This window comes from Notamacropus eugenii, chromosome 3 (assembly GCF_028372415.1).
Source record: "Notamacropus eugenii isolate mMacEug1 chromosome 3, mMacEug1.pri_v2, whole genome shotgun sequence".
Classification (NCBI taxonomy): Eukaryota; Metazoa; Chordata; class Mammalia; order Diprotodontia; family Macropodidae; genus Notamacropus; species Notamacropus eugenii.
The window spans coordinates 153,239,459-153,264,457 of NC_092874.1; the positions used below are offsets into that span (position 1 = coordinate 153,239,459).

The 24,999-nt window shown below is 38.8% G+C and overlaps 1 protein-coding gene across 4 annotated transcripts in view; it reads right to left on the reverse strand.

Annotated features, from left to right (window-relative positions):
* Nucleotides 1-24,999, reverse strand: part of FAM185A (family with sequence similarity 185 member A) — a 97,890-nt gene that overhangs the window by 47,682 nt on the left and 25,209 nt on the right. For 2 of the 4 annotated variants that reach the window (XM_072653166.1, XM_072653170.1), the window contains exons 5-6: nucleotides 16,677-16,718; nucleotides 1,714-1,809 (exon numbers count right to left, since the gene is read on the reverse strand). In XM_072653166.1, the coding sequence (XP_072509267.1) occupies nucleotides 1,714-1,809; nucleotides 16,677-16,718 (138 nt within the window). The remainder of the gene's footprint in view (nucleotides 1-1,713; nucleotides 1,810-16,676; nucleotides 16,719-24,999) is intronic. The other 2 variants (XM_072653167.1, XM_072653169.1) reach the window with 2 other exon arrangements.

A 24,999-nucleotide genomic window follows, 5' to 3' on the forward strand; every position in this document is an offset into this window, starting at 1 on the left:
TAGTGCTCTTTTTTGGTATATCCTTAACAAATCACAATTTTCTCCCACCTGGTACTAATTCATGGTTATTAATACCAACTCTTCAGTTTTGAAGAATTCAAAACGGGAATTCAAAATGTCATCTTGTGACTTCTTACAGGGCAAGAGGGAACAAACAGTCTTCACCTCTTTTTTCCAAAAAGATGCACAAGAGGTTAAAGTGACTGGCATTGCACCCTGGATAAGACAGTGGCAGATTTGAATGGATTTCAGACATCCTTAGTCATCATGACACTACAACATTCAATACCGCTTTCTGCTGTCCCCATCAAAGATGATATTTCCATGTGGAATTAGTTAACAGAAATGAAGACTGAAAATTTTGATCTCATTTATCTTTGTACTTCTGCCAATAACACAGTCACAGTAGGAGAAAAGGCAGGATTGCAATCCTACTATGTTATGTCAGCAGGGAGGTTACTGGAACAAAACCAAATAATGATCGAATCGAGGTCCCAGTCAAAAATCTGATCCAGGGCAGGAAGATCAACAATTATTTTTTTCCTTCCATTCTAACAGAAGAAGAAAACCATTCTAATGTGACAAGCATGTTAGTCATTCTTACTCCTCTTTCTACTAAAAATGAGAGGCTACATGGTGAAAAAACTGTGTAGTTAGAGGCAGCAAATCTGGGCTTGAGTTCCTTTCCCTCTCTGGCATGTGACCATGGATATGTCTTTTCATAACTTCAAACCTTAGCTCCCTCACTTATAAAACAGAGATGCTAATACTTACATCACCTATCCACCAATCATCCATTAGGCTACTTTGAGGAGTAAACCACAATATATTCTTTAAATATTTAAATTTAAATATGAACCATGACTGCTTTTTCTATTGTGATGGTAAGCAAAGAGAAATGGGATTCTACCTCTGAGTCTACGTTGGTCTCTGTCACTATATGTAGTAATCCTAAGGCTTAAAATCTTGTTTTCATTAGATAATTAGTATAAAGGCTACTTTGGCAAACCAAAGGACTGTTGCAAAACAATTGTGCCACCCAATCCATGTACCATCATGAAAAAAAAGACCAGAACTCAATCGAATTCATGAAAACAACGATACTTTGGATGAGATTTGAATGTGGGCTATTTATTTATTATTTATATTGAATTATGTTTGCGAGAAACTAAATTCTGGAATGTTCTATACATGCTATTTCAAGAGACCAACCAGGAGATCACCAGAAAGGTCCCAGGACAATAATGTACTTTGTGAATTGTAAACCAGAGCAATGTATTTTCCAAAATATTTGGTCCCTAATTTAAATTCTAAAAAAATAGGTTGGTGTTTTTTTGATCCTTCCAAGTTCTGTGTGCTGTACAATAGGAAAGTTCAAAAATGACCAAAAAAATGGTTGTACAATAATGATTATCTACTGAGGCAAGAGATCTGAAACATTTTTATTTGTGGTGGCAAACTGGGACTGGAGACTACAGTAAAGGGTCTTCATGAAATAGTATAGTCCTCACATCTAAATGCCTGAGGATACCTAGAATGGAAGTGTGTGTGTGTGTGTGTGTGTGTGTGTGTGTGTGTGTGTGTGTGTGTGTGTCTGCAAACATTAAATCACATAAAATATATATTCAGTATGGACAGGCCATTTGGGTTTTGAATGTTATATAAACCTTTCTATATACTTTATATTACAAGAATACATTTCAATTTACTAACCTTTCTGGGATTTCAAGTCCACATTCCCCATTTGGCTGACATAAACATCTACAGCACCCTCATGTGTTGAAGCTTTGAGGCATCCGTTTAATGAATCTGGAAAAAAGATTACAGGGGTAAAGTGATTTAGTAGTGATACATCATTTTTGTTAGCATAAGAAAAAATTTTTAATCTGAAGTGAAGGGAACTTTAGAAACAGTACAAGAAGGTTCTAAGGTTCATTCTAAAGGACACTGATCATTATTTCCTTACCTTTTAACATCTAAACTTTTTCACAGTAATTACTTTTACAAGATTTCTGGAAAACTAGTATATATTAAGATGACTCAATGACCATGCTTACTTGTAGTACTCCCACTAAGTTTTGAGGTAGTTAACTAATCAGTCAGTCAGTAAACTAGTCCCTCCTACGTGCCAGCAACTGTGGTAAGCACTGATCATACCAAGAATGGCAAAAGACAGTCCTTCACAATCTAATGGGAGAGACAACATGCAAACAACTACATACAAAAAGGCCATACACAGGAATAAACAAGAAATAATCAATAGAGGGAATTAAGAGAGATTGGGAAAGGCTTCTTATAGAAGGTAGGATTTAAGCTAGGACTGGAAGGAAGTCAGAGAAGTCAGAGGGCAGCGATGAGGAGGGAGAGCATCGCAGGCCAGGGAACCCTTGTGAAAATGCCCAGAATCACTAGATGGATGGTCTTGTGTAAGGAAATGCAAGCAAGCCTGGGGATTAAAGTGTACATGAGAGGGTACACCATGTAAGACTGGAACAGTTAGGGGAAGAGGGTGGCTAGGTTACGAAGGGCTCTGAATGCCAGATGATTTTTGTATTTGATCCTAGAAGTGATACGGAGCCAATGGAGTTTACTGAAGAGAAAGTGACATGATAAGGCCTAAATTTCACAATCTGGAATCTAAATCTAAAACCTTTACTTCAATAATTTCACAGCTCCTAAAAAGTATAAGATTGCTTCAGTCAGAACTTTGTGTGCCAACTGATAGGCAGAAGAGGGAAATGGGGCCCCAAAAAGGTAAAGAATTTGAAAAGCAATTAAAGGATTTTAAATTAAAAGCAAATTTAAGATTGGGGAGTCTTCTGTTTTTGGTGCAAGGAAGTAAATCAGCAACTATAAAAACCTACTTTGCCGCCTGAATCCCTCCACAGCATACCCAATGTACAACCAACCTTAGAGCCTCAGTTCAAGGGACATATAAGTAGGACAGAAATAGAGAGCAAGAAAAAAAATGTGCTAACTAGTTGCCTTCTCCAAAACCAACTGCATTTATTTAACCCTTTGTTGTCCTGAGTAAGGACAAAGCATGTTATACTCAAGGGAAGCTTCTTCTGACAGAGACTACTGCTTCAACTGTAGAGAAAGTTGTTCAAGAATGAAGTATTTCCTTTGATATTCTCAAAATGTGAAGAAGTCTATGTAAAAGGAAAAAAATAAGAGGAAATACAATTAAGTATTCATCACAAATTCAGCAGATTTATATTCCACAACAAAGTTGTAACTATAACTTCTCAAATCATCTAAAAGGACAAACTAGACTCCAGGAAAAGCAAAGAAGTCAACTTATTTCCTACACAGTTGGAAAATGTGCACATTTGGTCACCAGGTTATGTGGTATTCACTCATTACCAATGAAGCCTGGAAATATATCTTTTATTTGAATCAACTTATTTGCTGCTTATGTGGCATGAGTCAAAACTAATGTTGAGAAATTAAGCTTTTAGAGACAGGAGATGATGCAACAAGTTATGAGGTACCAACTAGTTTTTAAAAACTTTTAAAATATCCTTGAAGGGGACATGCTAGTTAAAATGTAAAAGCCAACAGTCAAATGTGCTTATGATTCCAGTCAACAAGCTTAAAGAAGTGTCATTTCTTATTTATTCTGAGGAAAGAAAAGAAAAAACAAGATGTCTGTTTCATGGATAACTCTTTTCATTTCTTTTTCTTCCTTAAATAAGTAAAAAACACCAGATTTTAACATCTGAACAGTTGAACTATAATAACGGCCCCTCAGAGACTGTCAGAGGAAACTAAATGATTTACTTTTGTAGGAAAAAAAATACACAATCAACAATATCCAGCAAAAGCTAATTTTTAATGTTCATGTATTTTCTTTCATAAAGCTGATTCCAACAAATTTTCAAGAATCAAAGTAAAATTTTCATTTTCAGATGCTGCATTGAAGTAGCTAAGAAAGCAGAAATGTTTCTGGTCCAGAAATATTCTCACCATAAATACTGGCTCACAAAGTACAGAAAAATTCCATGGGCCTCAAGAGCAGCGTAGAGAGAAAATATGCATTAGAAGGTGATTAACACAAAGCGAACAGGAATCCTTCGTCCAGACAGTGGTTGTAACAAACAGGATCCCACAGAGAACTTTTTGTCATTACAATCTTGGCAAGAACTTTGTATGTTTGACAGATACAACTAAGTTATGAAAAGGAAAAGTATACTGGTGTGCAGCTAAAACCACCTGAAACCACAAAGATGAATTTACCTTAAGTGTATCTGGGATGACTTAGAAATCTAACAATGAACTAACACTGGGAATATAAATTTGGTTAATAGCAGAGAGAAAAAATAAAGTGCAAGACCAAGATCTAGGGAGGAATGGACTGCAAATGCAATTCAATTTCATCCAACAAACACTTATTAAACACCTACTGCATGCAAGTTACTATCCCAGAATAACAAGATATGGAAAGAGTGATATTCTAACCACTGCCCCTACAACTTTGTGTATCTCTGCCTCACTTAAATCCAACTCATGCTTAAGTCATCACCCATGATGTTCTTAGACCCCTTTGAAAATGAAGGATGAACAGCACCTCCAGTTCTCTGCCAAGAACGTGCCTTCTCCCATAGCCTGGCAGCAATGGCAGGATAAACAGATCAGTGAGGAATAGCTGTCAAAACTGTCTGCTTACCTTCTTTTGCATGGGGACTAAGCAAGGTGAGGCAATCCTAAATAAAATTTTACAGCTGAACTGTTTTTGTGTCAGCTCCTTTCTAAAGATACAACATATGTTCTAACATTCCAGAATTAACCTGCCATTAAGAAGTGGTATTCCCCTGAAATGCAAATTCCTTGTATAAGACATCTAACACTGGGTATCTCTACTATCTTTCCGCTGACTCCTTCTATACTTTGTGCAATTGGAATTCCAATTTCATTCAATGGTTCTCCCCAAAGTCATAATCTTTTAATTGCCAAAGCTCATGTACTTTTTTCAATTCTCCTGTTTTTTTACCTCTCTGAAGCATTTAAGGTAGCTGGTCATGCTCTCCTCTTGGTCACTCCTTCTTCTGGATTTTCACAACACTTCTCTCATAGTTCTCCTCCTATTTGGCCATTCCTTTTCAGTGCCTCCTTTCTTAGTTCTTCATCTGTGACACACGCACTAACCAAAATGTACCCCAAGGCTCTGCTTCCTGGACAGTTTTCCTTATCCCTCAATACTATCTCACCTGGAGATCGCATTAGCTCCAGTGGTTTCAATTATCATCTCTATGCAGATGACTATCAGGGAGCTGATGATATCCAATATAAGGAAATAATAAAAAGCACATAGTTGCCTTTTGATGAATTTAGGTCACCTAGCTCATATAAATGATATCACTGGATGCTGAAATAACTAGCAGGTGTGATGGTTGAGCCACTGTCAGTGATTGGAAGATCATGGAAAAGAGGAAAGGTATGAGATTGGAAAAAAGTCAAATGTTGTGATTTTTCAGAAAAAGGAGAGAAAACAAAGTGTAAACAATAGGCCAGTGAGATTTACTTCAGTTCCTAAGAACAATCTAGAATATATTACTAGAGATGGTTGGCAAATACCTAGAAAGGAAAGTAGAGACAAAAAAGTGCCAGGCTAACCTCATTTCCTTTGAAAGGATTTATTTTAAAAGAATTACTCAAGTAGTAGACAAATGGAATCCTGTGCATGTAGTTTACCTATACTTGAGCAAATTTTTGATAAAATGTCTTTTGCTATTCTCATGATCTCAGAGGTGTGGATTAGATAATTAAATAATCAAAACTGGTTGGAAAGTTAGATATGATAAGTGTTTATTGACAACATGGCAGGAGGTCTCTAGTGGAGCATGCCAGGGACCTGTGGTTGGCCCTGTGACACTTTAACATTTTTATCAATGACTTGAATAAAGATATATCAGATTTTCAGATGGCACAAAACTGTGAGCAAAACCAGAAGATTAAAAATTTTTTTAAATAAAAAAATCAAAAATCAACTTTCTAATTTTAAAATGAGGGAGTCATGGATAGAGAACAATTGTTCAGAAAAAAAATCTGTTGAATTGTAGTGGCCAAAAAGCTAATATGATCTTGGGTTACATGAAGAGGAGGCACTGCTTCCAGGATCAGGGAAGTCACAGACCAATGTATTCTGCCTTCCTCAGATTTCATTTTAACCAATGTATTAAATTTCACGTGTCACAGTTTCAAGAGGAGGGCAAGTAGGATAGTTAAGGGCTTTAAGTCTATGTCACATAAGGATCAATTAAAGGAACTAGAAATGTTTAGCCTGGAAAATGGAAGATTCAAAGTGAGAGATGACAGCTATCTTCAAGCTGCCAGTAGTATAAGACTTGTTTTGTTTGACCCCAAATAATAGACCTGGGAGAAATGGACAGAAGATGCAAAGAGGCACATTTAAGTGTAAAGTCAGAAAAAACTTCCTAACAATTAAGAGCCATCCCAAAGTAGAATGGGCTTCCTAGAGAGGTGATACACTGTCCCACCTTAGAGGTTTTCAGGCAGAAGCTGGACAACTACTTGCCAAGAAAACAATAGTGGGGTTTTCTTTCATGTGTTGGACTAGACAGTTCTTGAGGTCTCCTCCAACTCTCAAATCAATAATTGTGATACCCAGATCTATATATCTAGTCGCTTTCTTCACCAACTGACTCCTGTGCATCTTGGAGAGAGTGTCTTAAAATGTCCACAAATGAATTATTTAATCTTTTCCCAAACCTACCCTATACCCTTTAAAACTTCTCTACTATCATGGGCACTACTGTTTTCCAAGGTAGCTAGGCTTGGTGCCATCCTAAACTCCTTTTTCTCATTCACCCCATATATCAGATTTGTTAGCAAATATTATAATTTCTATTGTACAACATCTCTTGTATATGTCCCCATCCTTCCATTCACATAACCACTAGCGGCCATCATTATCTCTTGCCTGGACTACTACAATAGCATTCTAATTGATCTCCCCGCTTCAAGTCTTTCCCTACTCCACTGTATACTTCATTCAGTTGCAAAAGTCATTTTCCTAAAGCATTTCATTCCCTTGCTCAACAAACTCCAGTGGCTCCCTATCACTTCCAGGAGCAAATATTTGTACCTTTCTATGTTTGACATTTAAAGCTCTAAAGTCAAGTCAACAAGCATTTATTAAACAGCTACTACACTTCTGCTACACTGGTCTGTTCTCACACAACTTTCCATCTTTATGCCTTTTTACTGCCTATCCCCCATGTCAGGAACCCTCTCCCTATTTACCTCCATCTCAGGTTCTTGGCTTTCTTCAAAAATCGGATCAAATCCCGCCTTCTGCAGGAGGCATTTTTTGGCTGTGGTGCAAGTGCCTTCCCCTCAGAGATTGTCTTTTATCTATTTTGTACACATAATTTGTACATACCTAGTTACTGTATTTCACCTCATAATCATTGCAGATTTATGCCAAATTTTTGGCAAAAAAAGTGGAATGCAACCAGTATATGAAGCTTTCAAAAACTGTACTGGCATTACTTAAAAATCATTTATTACTAAACTGTCTTTGGTGCAAGATTAGGGAGCACAGAATATTCATGAATATATGTTAAAATTGAATAGTGATAATGCGCGTGCACTGAAAATTCTAGGCTCATGGCTCGCAATGCACAAGACCTAAATGCATATCCATATGCCATTGGTGAATACAGTGCTGCTGTTTACCTTTTAAGTGGCATGAGGAACAGAATTATAGTATGCATCAATTATGTGATGAAAAACCAATTTTTGGACTAAAAAAACACCCAACAGGGTGTGATGATCATGCAGTGGTAACAATTATAGGGCAAAATACAGTATTTATGTGTTGTCTCTTCCATTAAAATGAGAGTTTTGTTTTTCTTTGTATGTTCATTGACTAGCACAGTGCCTAGCACATAGGAAGCACTTAAATGCTTGCTGCCCACTGACTAACTTAATTTACTAGATTACAAACTTTTTACAAGGGGAGAACTTTGTCTTATTCACCTCTGCATCCACTCTCAGTACAGTACAATGTCTTACATGGAGAAGATACTCATTAAATAAGTGTTAAGTTGAATCTGGCCAGAATATGGCTATTTCAAACCCTGAGAAGAGAGATGTACTGGAAAACACATTATAGAGATCAAAGAGAAATCAGGGTGGGAGGTGAGGGGAGATTGTATACAGATGTTAGAAGCAGCTGCAATTACATGAAAGGTTAGTGACTACAGATGCTAAACTGATTATATATGGGTTGGGAAGATATAACCTAATGCTATCCACTCACTCACAGTCATCACAGTGCTGAAGGGAATGTAGCAAGGACATTTAGGCCATTTCCCTGATACCACAAAGGACCACACCCAAATCATCTCATATTATTTTTAGAGTTCTCCAAAGGAAACTGTTCTGTATCCTTCCTTGGGAGCTCATTCCAAAGTTTTATAACCCTCACTGTCAGGAAATACTGCTTATTTGGTTATTTCTCTTAGGTTCCTATAAACCTTGCTTGTTCTCTGTAATCTGCTTGGCTCTTAAATTTTAACATTAAACCACAATTGTTCCATGGGCTTGAAGTCAAGCATCAAGATTATGATTCACTTATCACAAGTATATTCTGTGAAGCAGTCAGCCATCCTCACCAACTGAAAAGCAACTGCCACTCAAAGGATGGGTGTGCCAACCCAGCTGAATCAGTGAGAACACCTGAGGGAGAGAAAAGGGGCAGCATGTGCTAGGCAAGTCAAACTATCACCATCCCTCTGACCACCATCTCCCCTCAGCCTCTGATGGAGACAGCTCAGGACCCCGCCTCCAAAACTCTTTGATATAGCAATCCCTCCAGTCCACTCTGCTCTCACTGACTGGCCAACAACAGGTCCCAGCCCAAGCCTCACTTGGTCGTTGTTTGAGTTAGCTTATTTAACCATCCTATTTCCATCAATATCCCTTTCTCTGATATAAAAGCTACAGAAGAAATGCTGATTTCAGGATTAGCACACTGGTTACCCAATTTCCAGTTTTCCTTCCTTGGCAAACTTCAAGGTCACATGTTAAATTCACTAAATTGAACTATGATCTCAATCATTACTAAACCAGGTTTCCCATTTAATGATGATAGTTGCTCAAGCATTGAGTATTGGCTTCACATTTAAAAAAAAAAGTCTCTGCTACTTACTCTTTGATACAAGTTTGATTTACTTATAGTGACAAAGAGTTCAAATCACAGAAGCTGATGAAATGAAAAAAGATGTGTCAAATATATCTTCCCTTTTGCAGTCTGCTAAGCTGAAGATTTCAATCAGGACACGGATTACTCTTCTCTGAACTCACTCCTGGCTTCTCAGTTCCACTAGCAACCAGGCTCCTTGAGCTGGATTAATTGATCAAATTCCAGCTCCTCTCTTGACTGAGAATCTCCCACTCCCTTTTCTTGCCTGGTTAGCACCTCTTTTATCGTATCCCACTCCTATCTGACTGGGTTTTGCTGCAGGATTTTCCTCTATTCCTTTCTACCTTCTATGCCAATATACTCATATTCTTGGTCTCTATACTGTGGTATGAATATTTGTCTTCGAACTGCCAGCGTCCAGTTTTAAAACTTTTTTCCCCTCAGTTAGTCCACAAGAATTTATTAAGCACCTACTGTGTGCCTGGCACTATGCTAAGCCTGGTGCATAAAAAAGGTACTCCTAGTCTAAATGTAAGGCTCCAACTAAAATCCATTATTTATTAAGGTAATGGAAGATAAAGATAATGGAGAAATGAAACGAAATGAAATAAAATAAAATGTATCTTACAAACTGGTCACCAAGACTGTAATATTTTTGGTTTAATGAAAAATATAATTCTGAATATTTCTATAGATTTCTCTGCTACATGATGATATACCATCACATGGTAAACAATTTTTGCACCATGCCCTTCAGCCAAGATAGAAAATTATATTTGATAAATGAAAACAGGCAACTTAAAAATAAAGAGCATAATAAAAAGAGTTTAAAATCCAGGAGATTTACCAGAAATTGTTACTGACTTTATGATTCCAAATACAAACCAATGTTTGCTTATTTAGAATTCTCTGACATTATCTGCTGCTGTCAGCAGCTGGTAATGGCTTACAATAGATTTAGATGAGAATCAATTCAGAATAAATAATCTGATACATGATCAATTTTTGGTTAACGTTCTCATTAGGACATTTCAGTTCTTCCTCATCTACTGAATTACTGAGTTAATTCCAAAAGAATCAATTACACAACAGTGATTGGATCACAAATCTTAAGATAGAAGGACCTCAGAGGTCATCCTGTCCAACCCCTTTGCAGAAAAATGAGGCTCAGAGACGTTAAATAACTAGTTAAGTGTCAGAGGTGGGATCTGAACTAAGTCCAGAAGCAGTGACCTTTCCTCCTGTGTGCTATGCTGCTCTTTAATACAACTAAATTAACTCATGAATTAGCAGAGATTGTTACTCTTACCTCTCTCATCCTAATTTACTAAATATCCTTCCATCTCTTTTATGACCACACTCCTCTACAGCCTGTTCTTTGTGTGTGCATCCTTACCTCCAGGCCCCCTCTTTGCTCTTCTACTTTGTCACCCCTACTCTGGCTTCTCTTTCCTTCTTGAGGAGTTCTGACCCTATAGTTAACCAATTCTAATAACCTAGTAATTTCTAATCTAGTCATCCTAATAATCCATTATCTCTCTTTTTTTTTAAATTTGGAGGCAATCAGGGTGAAGTGACTTGCCCAGGGTCGCACAGCTACTAAGTGTCTGAGGCTACATTCTCTATTAATTCTCTAAATGCCAAACAGGATGTCCTTTTCTCAGCCCCATTCTCCTTTCCCTCATTTTTGCTGAATGACTGCTGAATTCTAGCTTCCTGAACAACTTTCTCTTGTCACAGCTTTTGTGACAGTGTTCTACATGATTGTCCTCCCACTGATATGATCTTACTTTTTCCTTTTCCATTGCTGAGTCACTCTCCAGATCCAGCTCACTAACTGTGGGTATCTTTTACAAAGGTTCTATCTGGGTCCCTGGGCCCTTGCTTTTTTAAACTACTGACTTAGTGATCTCATCAGTTCACATAAGCTCAATTATCATCTTTATGAATATTAACTCCTAAATCATTAGAACCAACTATGATTTTGGAGTCAGAGTATCTGGCACCAAATATCAGCTGTCACTGCCTCTTTGACTGGTCAAATCACTTGTCCTCTAAACCTCAGTTTTCTCATTTGTAAAATGGAAACAGGGGCGACGGCTAGACTATCTCTTGACTATCCCACTCCAAAATCTATGATTCTTTGAGGTATATGTTTAGCCCTTCTCTCTCTCCAGAACCATAGGCCTAGATTACCAACTACTTTTGGGGATATCTTTACCTGGATGTCCCAAGAGCGCCTCCAACTCAACATGTACAATATGGAAGTCATTATCTTTTCCTTGAAAACTGCCTCTTTATAATTTCCTTATTTTAGTTAAGGGTAATCCCAATCTGCAACCTTGGAGTTTGTAACCTGTCTTGACTCTTATCTTTCTTGGTACTCATAACAAATCAGGTGTCATGACTTGTCAATTTTATCTCCAAAACATCTCTCAAACCCACCCCTCTTTTCTTGACTCCTATGGCCACAGCTCCTGGTTCTGGCCTGAATCACTATTTACCTGGTCTACTAAAATAGCATGAAATATAAAAGAAGGTTGTCATTCTTATCCCTAGCTAATCCATCATCAACACAACAGCTAAAATGATATTCCTAAAGTATGTGTCTGGCTATGTTATTCTCCTGGCTCACAAATCTAATGTCTCTAGGATCTGGAGAGAGGTGAAGAAGGATGATGAATCAGAAAAGACCACTAGTTTTGGCAATTAAGATGCCATTCATAACTTCAGAGAGAACAGTGGAATGATGTCCAAATGCAGATTGCAAAGGGTTAGAGGCAAGTGGGAAGACAGAAAGTAAAGGCACTATGTGTACACAGCTTTTTAATGTGCTTGGAGAGGTTCAGGGTTTGAGAGATATAGGACAAGAATGAGCAGGGATTTCAGGATCTAGTGAGTGTCATTTAAGGATGACAGAAATGTGGGCATGACTGTAATCAAGCAGAGAAGAATAGGAAGAGATAGAAACTGGCAGGGGGAGGGTGGTGTGGGGACAATGGCTGAGACAATCCGCTGGAGAAGACGAAGGGGACGAGATGAAGCGTGCATGGAGAGGGATTTTGCCTTGAAAAGAAGGGCTATGTCTTCATCCAAGATGAGAGTGAAGGAGGAGACGGTGGACAAACGTTACAGGGTCATGAGATGAGAAAGGGAAAAGCGAGACCTTGTGGTAAATGGTCAGGGGAGAAGGTGGTGAGGGGGTGGGTGGGAAGCTTGAGTGAACAAAAGGTTAGGAGTACTTGTGGTGACTGGGACAGAGGATCAGTTAGGGAAGAATTAAAGGGCTCATCTTGCTGTAGGGAGAACCCCGTGGAAATCAGATAATGTAAAGTGGACATTATAAATAGCCTAAGTCAGAATGGTTTGTTGTTCCTCCAGCTCGGTTCAGCAGCATGTGAATGGGAATGAAGAACAGGAAAGGTCAGAGAAATCTAAGTTTGGGGTCTGGCAAGGCAGGAGAAAGGATTGGGTTAGCCAGGGACCGAGATTGAGAAAACAGCAGCGTATAACCTGAGCAGGGGTGAGAGGCCTACAGAATTACCAAGGAGGGCAGTGACTGAATATTCCAGGGAGAAATGGGGATGCCATCAGGTGGTGCCATAGTGCATAGAGCACACACAGTCTGGAGTCAGGAAAACATGAGTTCAAATAAGGCCTCACATTTACTAGTTGTGTGACCTTGGGTAAATCTGTAAAATGGGGATAATAACAGCTCCTACCTCATGTGGTTGCTTTGAGATCAAATGAAATAATAATATGAAAGTGCTTAACACAATGACTGGCACATAGTGAGCACTATCTAAATTTTATTGTTGTTAAATGCAATGATAAAAGGTCCTAGGAAATCGTGGTGAGTCAAGGACTCTGCACAAGAACTTAAAGCTGTCTGGGTTAGCTAGTTTAATGCTGATGAGGAATGCATGACCTTTGTCCTTTTTCCCATGTATTTCTCATCAATACTCATCCTTTGCATAAGTTGTGTGATTGTATATATTCTCTTCCATGGGGGGTGGGAAACGTTCAAAAATAGACTCCAAGCTTTGAGAGCATATTGGCACAGAGCAGGAAAAGGTGTGAATGCTGGTGTTTAGGCACAAGGGCAGTCAGAAAAGAAGGGATTGGGTGGGGTAGATCCTTTAACCAGAGTCAGAGTCACCAAGAAAGTTTAGAGACTCTAAGCCAGGAAATGAAGATAAACAGGGGTTTGCATTATAGCAAAGAGAAATCTTTAGGTCAAGGGCAGGATTCCCCAAGGTCAGTTCCAGGAAGCATCTGTTTCCTGGGTATGCTGAGACCCTCAGCATGGCCTCACACTATAACATTCCTAACAGTAACAGAGGCCATACGTTATGCTTTCAACATAAGGAAAAGTACATACAATCTCACATCATACATCTTCAGGTTTTTTATTTTTAAACAAATATTTTTAATGGGCCCTAAATTGCAGATATGAATACAATAATAAAATAATTTGCTAATAAAATGGTTTATCTCACTTTATTATAAAAACAGTCTTTTAAAGATAATAATCCATTGAAAAACCAGTGAATACTTTGTACAAAAAAGAAATCCTCAAACCATCTCTTTTTGGACATTGCCAGTACCTTCCATGCTACTAAACAGGTAGCTTTACAAGAAATCTTGACATGAAAAATAGACTAAATTTTCTACTGATGAATGTCAATATGGGTAAAGTTCAAGATCATAAGGATCTTCTACGTCTAAAAGAAAATATGATACAAGAAGACAGTTTCTTAATGGTCACTTTGCTCTATTAATGCAAATAATTAGGGAAACGAAAAGGAGAGTTACGACACAGTGGTACTGGCCTGACAGAACTGACATATAAAAATGATTTTAATTATTGAAATAGCATCATTTTGAAATAATATAATCAATGTAAAAAAAATCTTCAACCCTGACTGAAATTATGACTTTCAACATAGTATTTTGTTTTTTCTTTAATGTCATCCACTTAATCTAAACCAAAGTGAAAAATCTTTAAAAACTATATGTTTGGCTCCCCTCAAAAATTTCAAAATTTATCTCTTATTCGCCTGAAAATATTCTGAGAAACTGTTGAATTATGCACATTTGTTACTAACCATACTCTAATGGTAAAAGTACCATCTACTCTGTGATCTGAACTTAACTATAAAAGACCCTCAGAGAAGCTAGTAATTCTAAGTGAATAAATAACTGTCTTATTTTGATATATCTTCATAAAATACTAAAATTCTACAATTTCTGAGTTTCCAAATAAGTATTTTCTATAATGTAAAAGCAAATCACAACCTATTCTTTCATATGTGCATGTTCTTAGAACAGTACTTCACAGCTTTATTTTCTATTTATCCTAATAAGTTCCTGTAAATTTGGTTTTACCTAATTATTATTTATCTAATTATTTATCCGGTTATTAGAGCTGTCCAAAAATGCAATGGGATGCTTCATGGGATGGGGCGTTCCCTTCACTGAAGAGTTCAAACAGAGAGTAGGTGGTCACCAAGAATATTATAGAAGGTAATGGAATCAGATTAGGCGTAGGAGATAGGCTACAAGACTTCCTAATGTTCCTTCCAATACTAAAGTTTTATGGAGTGATAAAAAAACTAAATACAACTAAGTGTCAAGTATCTTAATATTTAATACTTAACTCAGTGAATAATGAAGAATGTATTATTCTTATCTGATTGAACACAAATTTATCTAAGAAAAAAGGAGTATTGTTTTAGATGCTATCCCTTAAATCAGCATCATTGGATTGAGAAAAAAAAAGTTCATAGGAGGAAAAACTGAATCTTAATTCAGAATGATTTTAAAACTAATTTTCAAGAAGCAATTCAATTTCACTGATTTTTAGACTTATTTGTTCATATGTACTATTATCTTCCCATTTTGATGGCCAAAATTTTCTTTTTCCCCTTGTGAAAAAAAACCTTCAAAAAAGAAAATTCTAAACAATCTCTAGTTCACTAACTTATCTCATACACTACTTATAAGCAGCAGCAGCTGCTGCTGTATGTCCTTTACTCTTGAAGAGGACCATGACATCAGGGATGAGATGGGATGCCATGACATGCTAGAGAACTAGATTTAAGTGAGGGAAAGGTGTGCAAGGTCACCAGCCTCATTTTCTCCTCCAAAGTCATCTGGGTTCAGTGGCCAGATACGGATCAGGACGACAAGAGATGGCCCTGGATGCATGGCCCTGAGTGCAGTGGGAGACCTTGGCCTTTTCAAGCTGGTCTTTAACATGTTTCTCTTTGACTGAGGCAGCACTGATTCAGTGACTAAGGCAATAAAAAATGAGGCAAAGAATGGAATCTTTAAAAAAATAGATCTGGGAGGACAAGACCCTCAGGGTTTCTGGTCAAAGTAGAAACAACTGTTATTTACATTCATTCTGAGTCAATCAAGGTCTAAACAGTGACCAAGTAGGGCTTGGTCTGGGACCAGAGTGATTTGGAGTCAGGGCTGGTGTTTAAGAGAAAAGAACCAAACCAAAAAAAAAAGTTTCAGACATTAAAATTTACATTCCCTTTGGACAGAGCACTGGCAGGTAAGGGCGTGATACCCTATGTGGAGAGAGAAGGAAGGAAGGAAGGACGGAAGGACGGAAGGAAGGACGGAAGGAAGGAAGGAAGGAAGGAAGGAAGGAGGGAAGGAAGGAAGGAAGGAAGGAAGGAAGGGAGGAGGAAAGGAGGGGGAGGGAGGAAAACAGAAACCAGTGTTGCCCAGCTAGAAGTTGTCATTGGCACCCCCTCTCTCTGCTGACACTGCGTCAGACTGGGGTCCCTTCTCTGACTGCTACAAACTCTACTGTTGTCAGGGACCTCTTTCCTCCCTGGCCTCTCCTCTCCTCCCAAATCTAGTTCCATTAATTTACTTTGTCACAATACTGGTACAGGACTGGGTGCTGTTTATTTTTTCACTTTGTCCAATACTAATAACAGGGCCCAGCAATAGCAAGGAAGAAGGAATATGGGAGCTTAAACCCACTTAGTGGCTGCTCCCTCTTCTCTCCCTTCACTCTTTCTGTTTATCTGCTCTCAGAGAGGCATATCAAATGGGAACCAGAACCAAGGGTTTGGAATTGGGAGTCTCTGTTCCCATTCCCTGGCAAACTGATGGTTTGTACTAGTAGGGATGTTTCTGGCATGCTCAATTTTTTTTTTTAAAGAATATTACTACACATGGTTACTAGTACAATATTATATACTTCAGGTATATCATAGATTACATAGGCTTTTGCAGACTTATGTGGGTACCTATCCATTACAAATAACATTTCTATGGGAAAATGTTTTAAGTTCCCCCCAAAAACTTAACAAACATGTTTTTAAAACCCCATTTCATAAATTAAGGATTGTTCCTAACTAGGTGGTACACCAAGGTATGCAGCAATTACATTTTGACTAGAAATGGCACTACAGTGCTGTTAGACAGAATAAAGAGTAGAAGCAAGTTTTAAAGTCAATTTAAAGAATCCAGCACATACCTACTGTGATGTTACCTGTTTTGCTGTGTACTGTTAAATCACCTGCAAGAAAGAGAGAGAGAATACAGTTAAATCACCTGTGGGAGAAAGAAAGAGAAAGATGGAGAAAGAGGAAGAGAGGGAGAGAGAGAGGGAGAAGGAGGGAGAGGAAGGGAGGGAGAGGGGGAGAGAGGGAGAGCGAGAGAGCGAGAGAGAGCGAGAGCGAGAGCGAGAGAGAGAGAGAGAGAGAGAGAGAGAGAGAGAGGAAGAGAAAGATTTAAAAAAAGATGTATATGATATACAGTACCCCGAATATGACTAGTTTTATTATTTTATTATCGGAAATTATATATTGACTTACTACCGTATCCAACCTACTCATGTGGCACAAATCTAAGTAATTCATAGTTACAGATTTTGTTCAGATTCTGATTTACAAAAAATTCAATTTTTCTAGCAAAAAAAAAACCCCTCAATCTACTCAAAGTCTGAGTAGGATATATACTCCCTGACAAATGATGGGGAGAGAAGAACAATTTAATTTAAATCACAGGGTTTTACATCAAGTTTTTCTGATAAAGGTCTCATCTCCAAGATCTGTATGGAAATGATTAAAATTTACAAGAACCAAAACTATTACCAAATAAATATGTGGACCAAAGATATGAATAGATTTCAAAGGAAGGAATCTAAGGTATTAAAAGATCTGGAAAAAATGATCAAAATTACTAATAATTCGAGAAATGCAACCCTGATGTTCTATCTCACACTAATGAGAATGACAAAAAAGAGAAAATGACAATTGTTAGAAGAACTGTGGAGAAAGAAGCTATTTAGGAAAGCAGTTTTAAACTATACCCATAAAATCTCTAACCATGATTCAGCTACTATACCTCTACTAGGTCTACACCTCAAAGACATTTTTTAAAAGAACCTACATGTAAACAACTAATTACAGTAGCTCTTTCTATAGCAGTAAATAACCAGAAACTAGAGGGGTGCCCATATGGCAAGCTCTAAGGGAAGAGCTAAACAAATTATGGTTTTAGGTGAAATATTACCATGATATAAGATATAAAAATATTATTGTAAAAGAAAGGTCTCAGAGAAACCCAGGTAGACTGTATGAACTGATTCAGAGTGAAATGCACAGAACAAGGGGAACAATTTACACAATGGTAAGATTATAAAGAAAAACAACTTTGAAAGATTTGAGAATTTTGATCAAAGCAATAACCAATCATGATTCCAGAGGGCTGCTGCTGAAGTGTGCTAACCACCTCTTAAGAGAGAAGTTACAAACTCAAGATGAACAATGAGACATCCACCTTCCAGAAGCAATGTGGGAATTTGTTTTGCCTTACTGACTACAAGCATTTTGTTTTTCTTTCTTCCAAGTGGGGTGGGATCAAAAGGCAAGGAAGTTAAGGGATGTGGTAGCAAAATTAATAGATAGATAGACAGACAGACAGAGAGACAGAGTAAAGAGGATCATATTAAGGCATATTTTTTTTAATGGACAGAAAAGAAGGAAAGCCAGAAAAGACAATTTTGAAAGCTAATGATTTTTACTATGTACTTAATACTATATATTTTATACTTAATGCTATACTTAATACATTATACTTATGCTATGTACTTTAAAAAGAAGCTGTACATAATACATGTTTCATGTTATATCTTTTTCTCTTCTATTATAAATATACAAATGCCCATGCTATTTGATATTTAAAGTTCAGAATAAAAACTGAAATAAAAAATGCTACAATTATGATGTTCCAAATGCTACAAAAAAATGCTGAATGAAAAATTCAGCCCAATGCACTCAATGCACATTTTTTTAAATCTATACGTCAAAACATTTACCAATATACAGAAAGTCAATTTTGAGCCAAAAGTGGAAACATTTCTTGTAAAACCATAACTGAGTTTTAAAACAAGTATTCTTTTTGTTCTGTGGTTGCCTTGATCTGCAATGATTAAAGTGGTTTCTGGTTGTGGAGTGTAATGCACATAATAAAATATGACTAAGACAAAAACCCCCAAAGTGTTCCATCCTTTAATGAGATGGAAACCACTTTTCTTCCCTTCTCAGAATAGTTTTTTGGTTCAGCATGCATATATGAATAGTCACCCTTGGAGCCATTAAACATGACCACATTTTTCAGCATTCCCTCAATACACAGTTAAATATTACTTTTACCCTAATTCCAGCAAAGCACCCTGAAAACAAAAAGAAATAATCTTGGTTCCATAATGAATCCATTGTGATGGGAATGCACGTAGACTGTTCCAAACATCCTCCTAAATAACACACAAGAATATACAGGCAAATAATTTCTGTGTTGGATTTTAAGGCAGGCTTTTTTTCCACCAGTTTTCCTAAATTTCTCACATTCAAATGTGCTTCACAACATTAAGTATGTGAACAAGGAGCGAGTTTGAGTAGGAACAAAGCTTGGTTTGTGTTGGAAACTCGGCTTAAAAAAGCAAGCAGTCCTGTTAAGCTGGAAGTGTTAGGTGTGGTATAGAGTAAGTTATTCTGTAAACATTCTTTTTACCAGTTTCTTCTGTACATTCCCTCCAAATGTTCAGACCTAGTAAAATGTATAGCTGTCCCACCCACCTGCAAAGAGCAGCCAAAGCCAATCCCTAGTCCAAAACAAGTGTTTCACATATCCTCCTCTCCAAAAGAACAAAAAATGATCCTCCCTGACGTGGAAATAGCACTTTAAAGTGAATAATCTGCTTTATAGACATGATGTCACCTGAGCTTCAACACATCCATGCCTGGGGGGACGCGTTGCAGGTGCTATGATCCCCATCTGCGGATGAAGTAAGTGAGGCTTTGAAAAATTAAGTGATTTGACTATTGCCACACAGCAAATCACCAGATGACTCCCCTAGTTTTCAGATTCCATGGCTTTATAATACAGTGGATAGAGCAGCCTTTGGAACCAGGAAGACACGGGTTCAAGTCCCACCCCTGACACAGATTGTGATGTCCCTCAAGCAATCCTACTCTTCTAAGAGTCTAAGTTACAGGGCATGTACTGGGCCATCATTGGAAAAGAGAGTTTCCTCACCAGCTGTTCCCTATACCATCGAAATCATGGGTTTGGTTAAAATAAAAACAAGGAAGTATGACATTTTCATTCACTAAAAAAAAAAAAAAAAAAGTAGATTTCAGTAAAACATTCAACTTATTGCATCATAACCATTGTGATCTGTAATAACCATATGTAAAGTTATACAACCGCTCTACAAATTCTAGAGTTTAGGAAAACATAGCTTTCTTAATAAGCAAGCTTTTATTCTAATATGGCCAGAGCCAAAAAAGTAAGCCATCAGATGAAAGAGAAATATTGGTTTATTTGTTCTTCACCATAAGAAATGTCACCATGGTCAAATAACACAAACACACTAGTAATGGAAGCAAACAATCAAAAGGCCATCAAGGTTCAACGTTTCCAGACCTCTCTGGGTAACAGAATCTTATAGTCTACATATCCTCTCTACTTGGCTGACAGGAGAGCAGACAAGGCCAAAATTAAGCCTGAAATAACCAGAAGAATAATTTTTATAGGCAGAGTGAGCACAAACATTGGGATGTTGCCGGAGAGATAGAAAATTCATCTTTGGTGTCAGGCCTGAAAGTTCCAAAGTGCTTGGTTCCAGAGCAAGCTGGGGATTATTCATATAATGGAAATTATTCTTCTACTTTTCTGTAGTATTTCATGCTAAAAAAAATAAGTACCAAGATCCCACATTTCATGGATAGCAAATGGTAAACAAACCAAAATCATAAAGTCTTTAACTTAAGGGCATGTAGTGGGCACACGATTAAAAGTTCTCTCATCATCAACTTAATGACTAGGTGGTCCAAGAGAGATGATTCACTAGAGGTAACAGAAACTTTTTTTTTCTTTTTTTCTTTTAATTTATTTATTTAACTTTTAATATTCATTTTCACAAAATTATGAGTTCCAAATTTTCTCCCCATTTGTCGCCTCCCTCCATCCCACAACACCCAGCATTCTAATTGCCCCTATCATCAATCTGCCCTCTCTTCTATCATCCCTCCCTTCCCTTGTCCCCATCTTCTCTTTTGTCCTGTAGGGCCAGATAACTTTCTGTACCCCTTTACCTGTATTTCTTATTTCCTAGAAGCAAGAACAGAACTCGACAGTGGTTCCTAAAACTTTGAGTTCCAACTTCTCTTCATCCCTCCCTCCACACCCATTCCATTTGGAAGGCAAGCAATTCAACATAGGCCATATCTGTGTAGTTTTGCAAATGACTTCCATAATAGTCTTTTGTGTAAGACTAACTATATCTCCCTCCATCCTATCCTGCCCCCATTGCTTCTATTCTCTCTTTTGATCCTGTCCCTCCCCAGGAGTGTTGACTTCAAATTGCTCCCTCCTCCCATTGCCCTCCCTTCCATCCCCCCCACCCTGCTTAACCCCTTATCCCCCACTTTCCTGTACTGTAAGATAGGTTTTCATACCAAAATGAGTATGCATTTTATTCCTTCCTTTAGTGGAATGTGATGAGAGTAAACTTCATGTTTTTTTCTCACCTCCCCTCTTTTTCCCTCCACTAAAAAGTCTTTTGCTTATCTCTTTTTTTTTTTTATTAATTTTTAACATTTATTTTCACACAATTTTGGGTTACAAATTTTCTCCCCTTTTCTCCCCTCTCCCCCCCCAAACCCGAGCTTTCTAATTGACCCTGTGACCTATCTGCTCTCTCCTCTATCCTCCCTCCCTGCCCTTGTCTCCGTCTTCTCTTTTGTCCTGTAGGACCAGATAGCTTTCTTGACCCCTTAACCTGTATTTCTTGTTACCCAGTGGTAAGAACATTACATTTGGTCCTAACACTTTGAGTTCTAACCTCCTTAGCTCCCTCCCTCTCCACCCCTTCCCCTTGAAAGACAGGCAATTCAATATAGGCCATATCTGTTTAGTTTTGCAAATGATTTCCATACTAGTTGTGTTGTATAGGACTAATTATATTTCCCTCCATCCTATCCTGTCCCCCATTACTTCTATTTTCTTATGGTCCTTTCCCTCCCCATGAGTGTCGACCTCCTATTGCATTCTCCTCCCCATGCCCTCTCCTCTATCCTCCCCCCCATCCTGCTTGTGCCCCTGTTCCCCACTCTCCTGTATTATGAGATAGGTTTTCCTATCAAAATGAGTGTGCATTATATTCTTTCCTTTAGTGGAATGTGATGAGAGTAGACCTCATGTTTTTCTCTTGCCTCCCCTCTTTATCCCACCACTAATAAGTCTTTTGCTTGCCTCTTTTATGAGAGATAATTTGCCCCATATAACTTCTCCCTTTCTCCTCCCAATATTTCTCTCTCACTGCTTGATTTCTTTTTTTTAAGATATGATCCCATCCTCTTCAATTCACTCTGTGCACTCTGTCTCTATGTATGTGTGCGTGTGTGCATGTGTGTGTGTGTGTACTCCCACCCAGTGCCCAGATACTGAAATGTTTCAAGAGTTACAAATATTGTCTTTCCATGTAGGAATGTAAACAGTTCAACTTTAGTAAGTCCCTTATGATTTCTCTTTGCTGTTCGCCTTTTCATGGTTCTCTTCATTCTTGTGTTAGAAAGTCAAATTTTCTTTCCAGCTCTGGTCTTTTCATCAGGAAAATTTTAAAGTCTTCTATTTCATTGAAAGACCATTTTTTCTCCTGAAGTATTATACTCAGTTTTGCTGGGTAGGTGATTCTTGGCTTCAGTCCTAGTTCCTTTGACTTCTGGAATATCTTATTCCATTCCCTTCTATCCCTCAATGTAGAGGGTGCCAGATCTTGTGCTATCCTGATTGTATTTCCACAATACTTGAATTGTTTCTTTCTAGCTGCTTGCAATATTTTCTCTTTCACCTGGGAATTCTGGAATTTGGCCACAATGTTCCTAGGAGTTTCTCTTTTTGGATCTCTTTCATGCGGTGTTCTGCGGATTCCTTGAATATTTATTTTGCCTTCTGGTTCTAGAATCTCAGGGCAGTTTTCCTTGATAATTTCATGGAAGATGATGTCTAGGCTCTTCTTTTGATCATGGTTTTCAGGTAGTCCCAGAATTTTTACATCGTCTCTCCTGATTCTATTTTCCAGGTCAGTTGTTTTTCCAATAAGATATTTCACATTATCTTCCATTTTTCGAATCTGCGCGGTATGTTCTGAGATATCTGTCTTTCTCGAAAAGTCCTTAGCGTCCATCCGTACCATTCCAGTTTTGAAAGATCTATTTTCTTCAGTGAGCTTTTGAATCTCCTTTTCCATTTGGTTAATTCTGCTTTTGAAAGCATTCTTCTCCTCATTGGCCCCTTGCACCTCCCTTGCCAGCTGAGTTAGGCTAGTTCTCAAGGTGCCAATTTCTTCAAGATTTTTTTGGTTCTCCTTTAGCAGGGAGCTGATCTGCTTTTCATGCTTCTCCCTCATCCCTCTCATTTCCCTTCCCAGTCTTTCCTCCACCTCTCTAACTTGATTTTCAAAATTCCTCTTGAGCTCTTCCATGGCCCGAGCCCATTGGGTGGGCTGGGACACAGAATCCTCGATTTCTGTGTCTTTGTCTGATGGCAAGCATTGTTCCTCCCCATCAGAAAGGAAGGGAGGAAGTGTCTTTTCTCCGGTAAAGTACCCGTCAATTGTTTTATTTCTTTTCCCTTTTCTTGGCATTTTCTCCAAGCAGTGGCCTGACCTCTGAATGTTCTCCTCACACCCACCTCGCCTCCTGGTCCTCCCAGCCAGCATTTGGGGACTGAGATTCAAATGCTGCTTCCCGCCTTAGGATTTTTGGCAGGGGCAGGGCTGCTATTCAGTGTGAGGATTAAGTTCAGGTGGTCAGGGGCAGGGCCGCCTCTCAGGCATAGTTCCCTCTGGGGGTTTATGCACAGACCTTCCACAATGGATCTAGGCTCCTGCCCGTTTGGGGAGCCCCCGTCCGCAGCCGCCTCTCAGCCCCCACCTCCCGGGGGGGCCCGAGCCTTGGGGGCACCCCACTCCCCTCTCAACCCGCCAAAGAGACTCTCTCACCCACCCCCGTCAGTCACCTGTTGGTGGAGGGGCCCGTGCCGCCACTGAAGATCCCGCCTCCGGAGCCCTCTCAGATCTGTGCCTCTCGGATCCGTGGCTGCCGCCGCCGCCGCAGGTCCGGGCTGGGCTCAGCATCTGCAGCGCAACGGACCTTTTGCGAGAGGTTTGCAGGTCCCTCTGTGGGTGGGGGGACCCGCGTGGCCGCTGGAGATCCCGTCCCCGTAGCCCTCTCGGATCTCTTCCCCTCAGTGTTGCGGCCGCGGCAGGGCCGCACTCCGGTCCCCGTCCCGGCGCCCAGTCTGCGGAGCGAAGGACCCCCCGCGAGAGGTCCGCAGGTCTCTCCGGAGCAGGAATCTCCCTTGCTCCAATACTCCGTGGTCTCTGGGTACAGAATTCGCCCTGGCTTGGCCCCCTCTAGCCGTTCTGTGGTTTGTGTGTTCGGAGCTATGTGTATGTGTGTCTTTCTACTTCGCCATCTTCTTTGCTTCCGCTTATCTCTTTTATGAGAGATAATTTGCCCCATTCCATTTCTCCCTTTCTCCTCCCAATATATTTCTCTCACTGTTTAATTTCATTTTTTAAGATATGATCCCATCCTATTCAACTCACCCTGTGCTCTCTATCTGTGTGTGTGTGTGTATGTAATCCCACCCACTACCCAGATACTGAAAAGTTTCAAGAGTTACAAATATTGTCTTTCCATGTAGGAATGTAAACAGTTCAACTTTAGTAAGTCTCTTATGACTTCTCTTTGCTGTTTACCTTTTCATGCTTGTCTTCATTCTTGTGTTTGAAAGTCAAATTTTCTTTTCAGCTCTGGTCTTTTCATCAAGAATGCTTCAAAGTCCCCAATTTCATTGAAAGACCATTTTTCCCCCTGAAGTATTACAGTCAGTTTTGCTGGGTAGGTGATTCTTGGTTTTAGTCCTAGTTCTTTTGACTTCTGGAACATCATATTCCATGTCCTTCGATCCCTTAATGTAGAAGCTGCTAGATCTTGTGTTATCCTGATTGTATTTCCACAATACTTGAATTGTTTCTTTCTAGCTGCTTGCAATATTTTCTCCTTGACCAGGGAACTCTGGAATTTGGCTACAATGTTCCTAGGAGTTTCTCTTTCTGGATCTCTTTCAGGAGGTGATCAGTAGATTCCTTGAATACTTATTTTGCCCTCTGGTTCTAGAATATCAGGGCAGTTTTCCTTGATAAGTTCATGAAAGATGATGTCTAGGCTCTTTTTTTGATCATGGCTTTCAGGTAGTCCCATAATTTTTAAATTGTCTCTCCT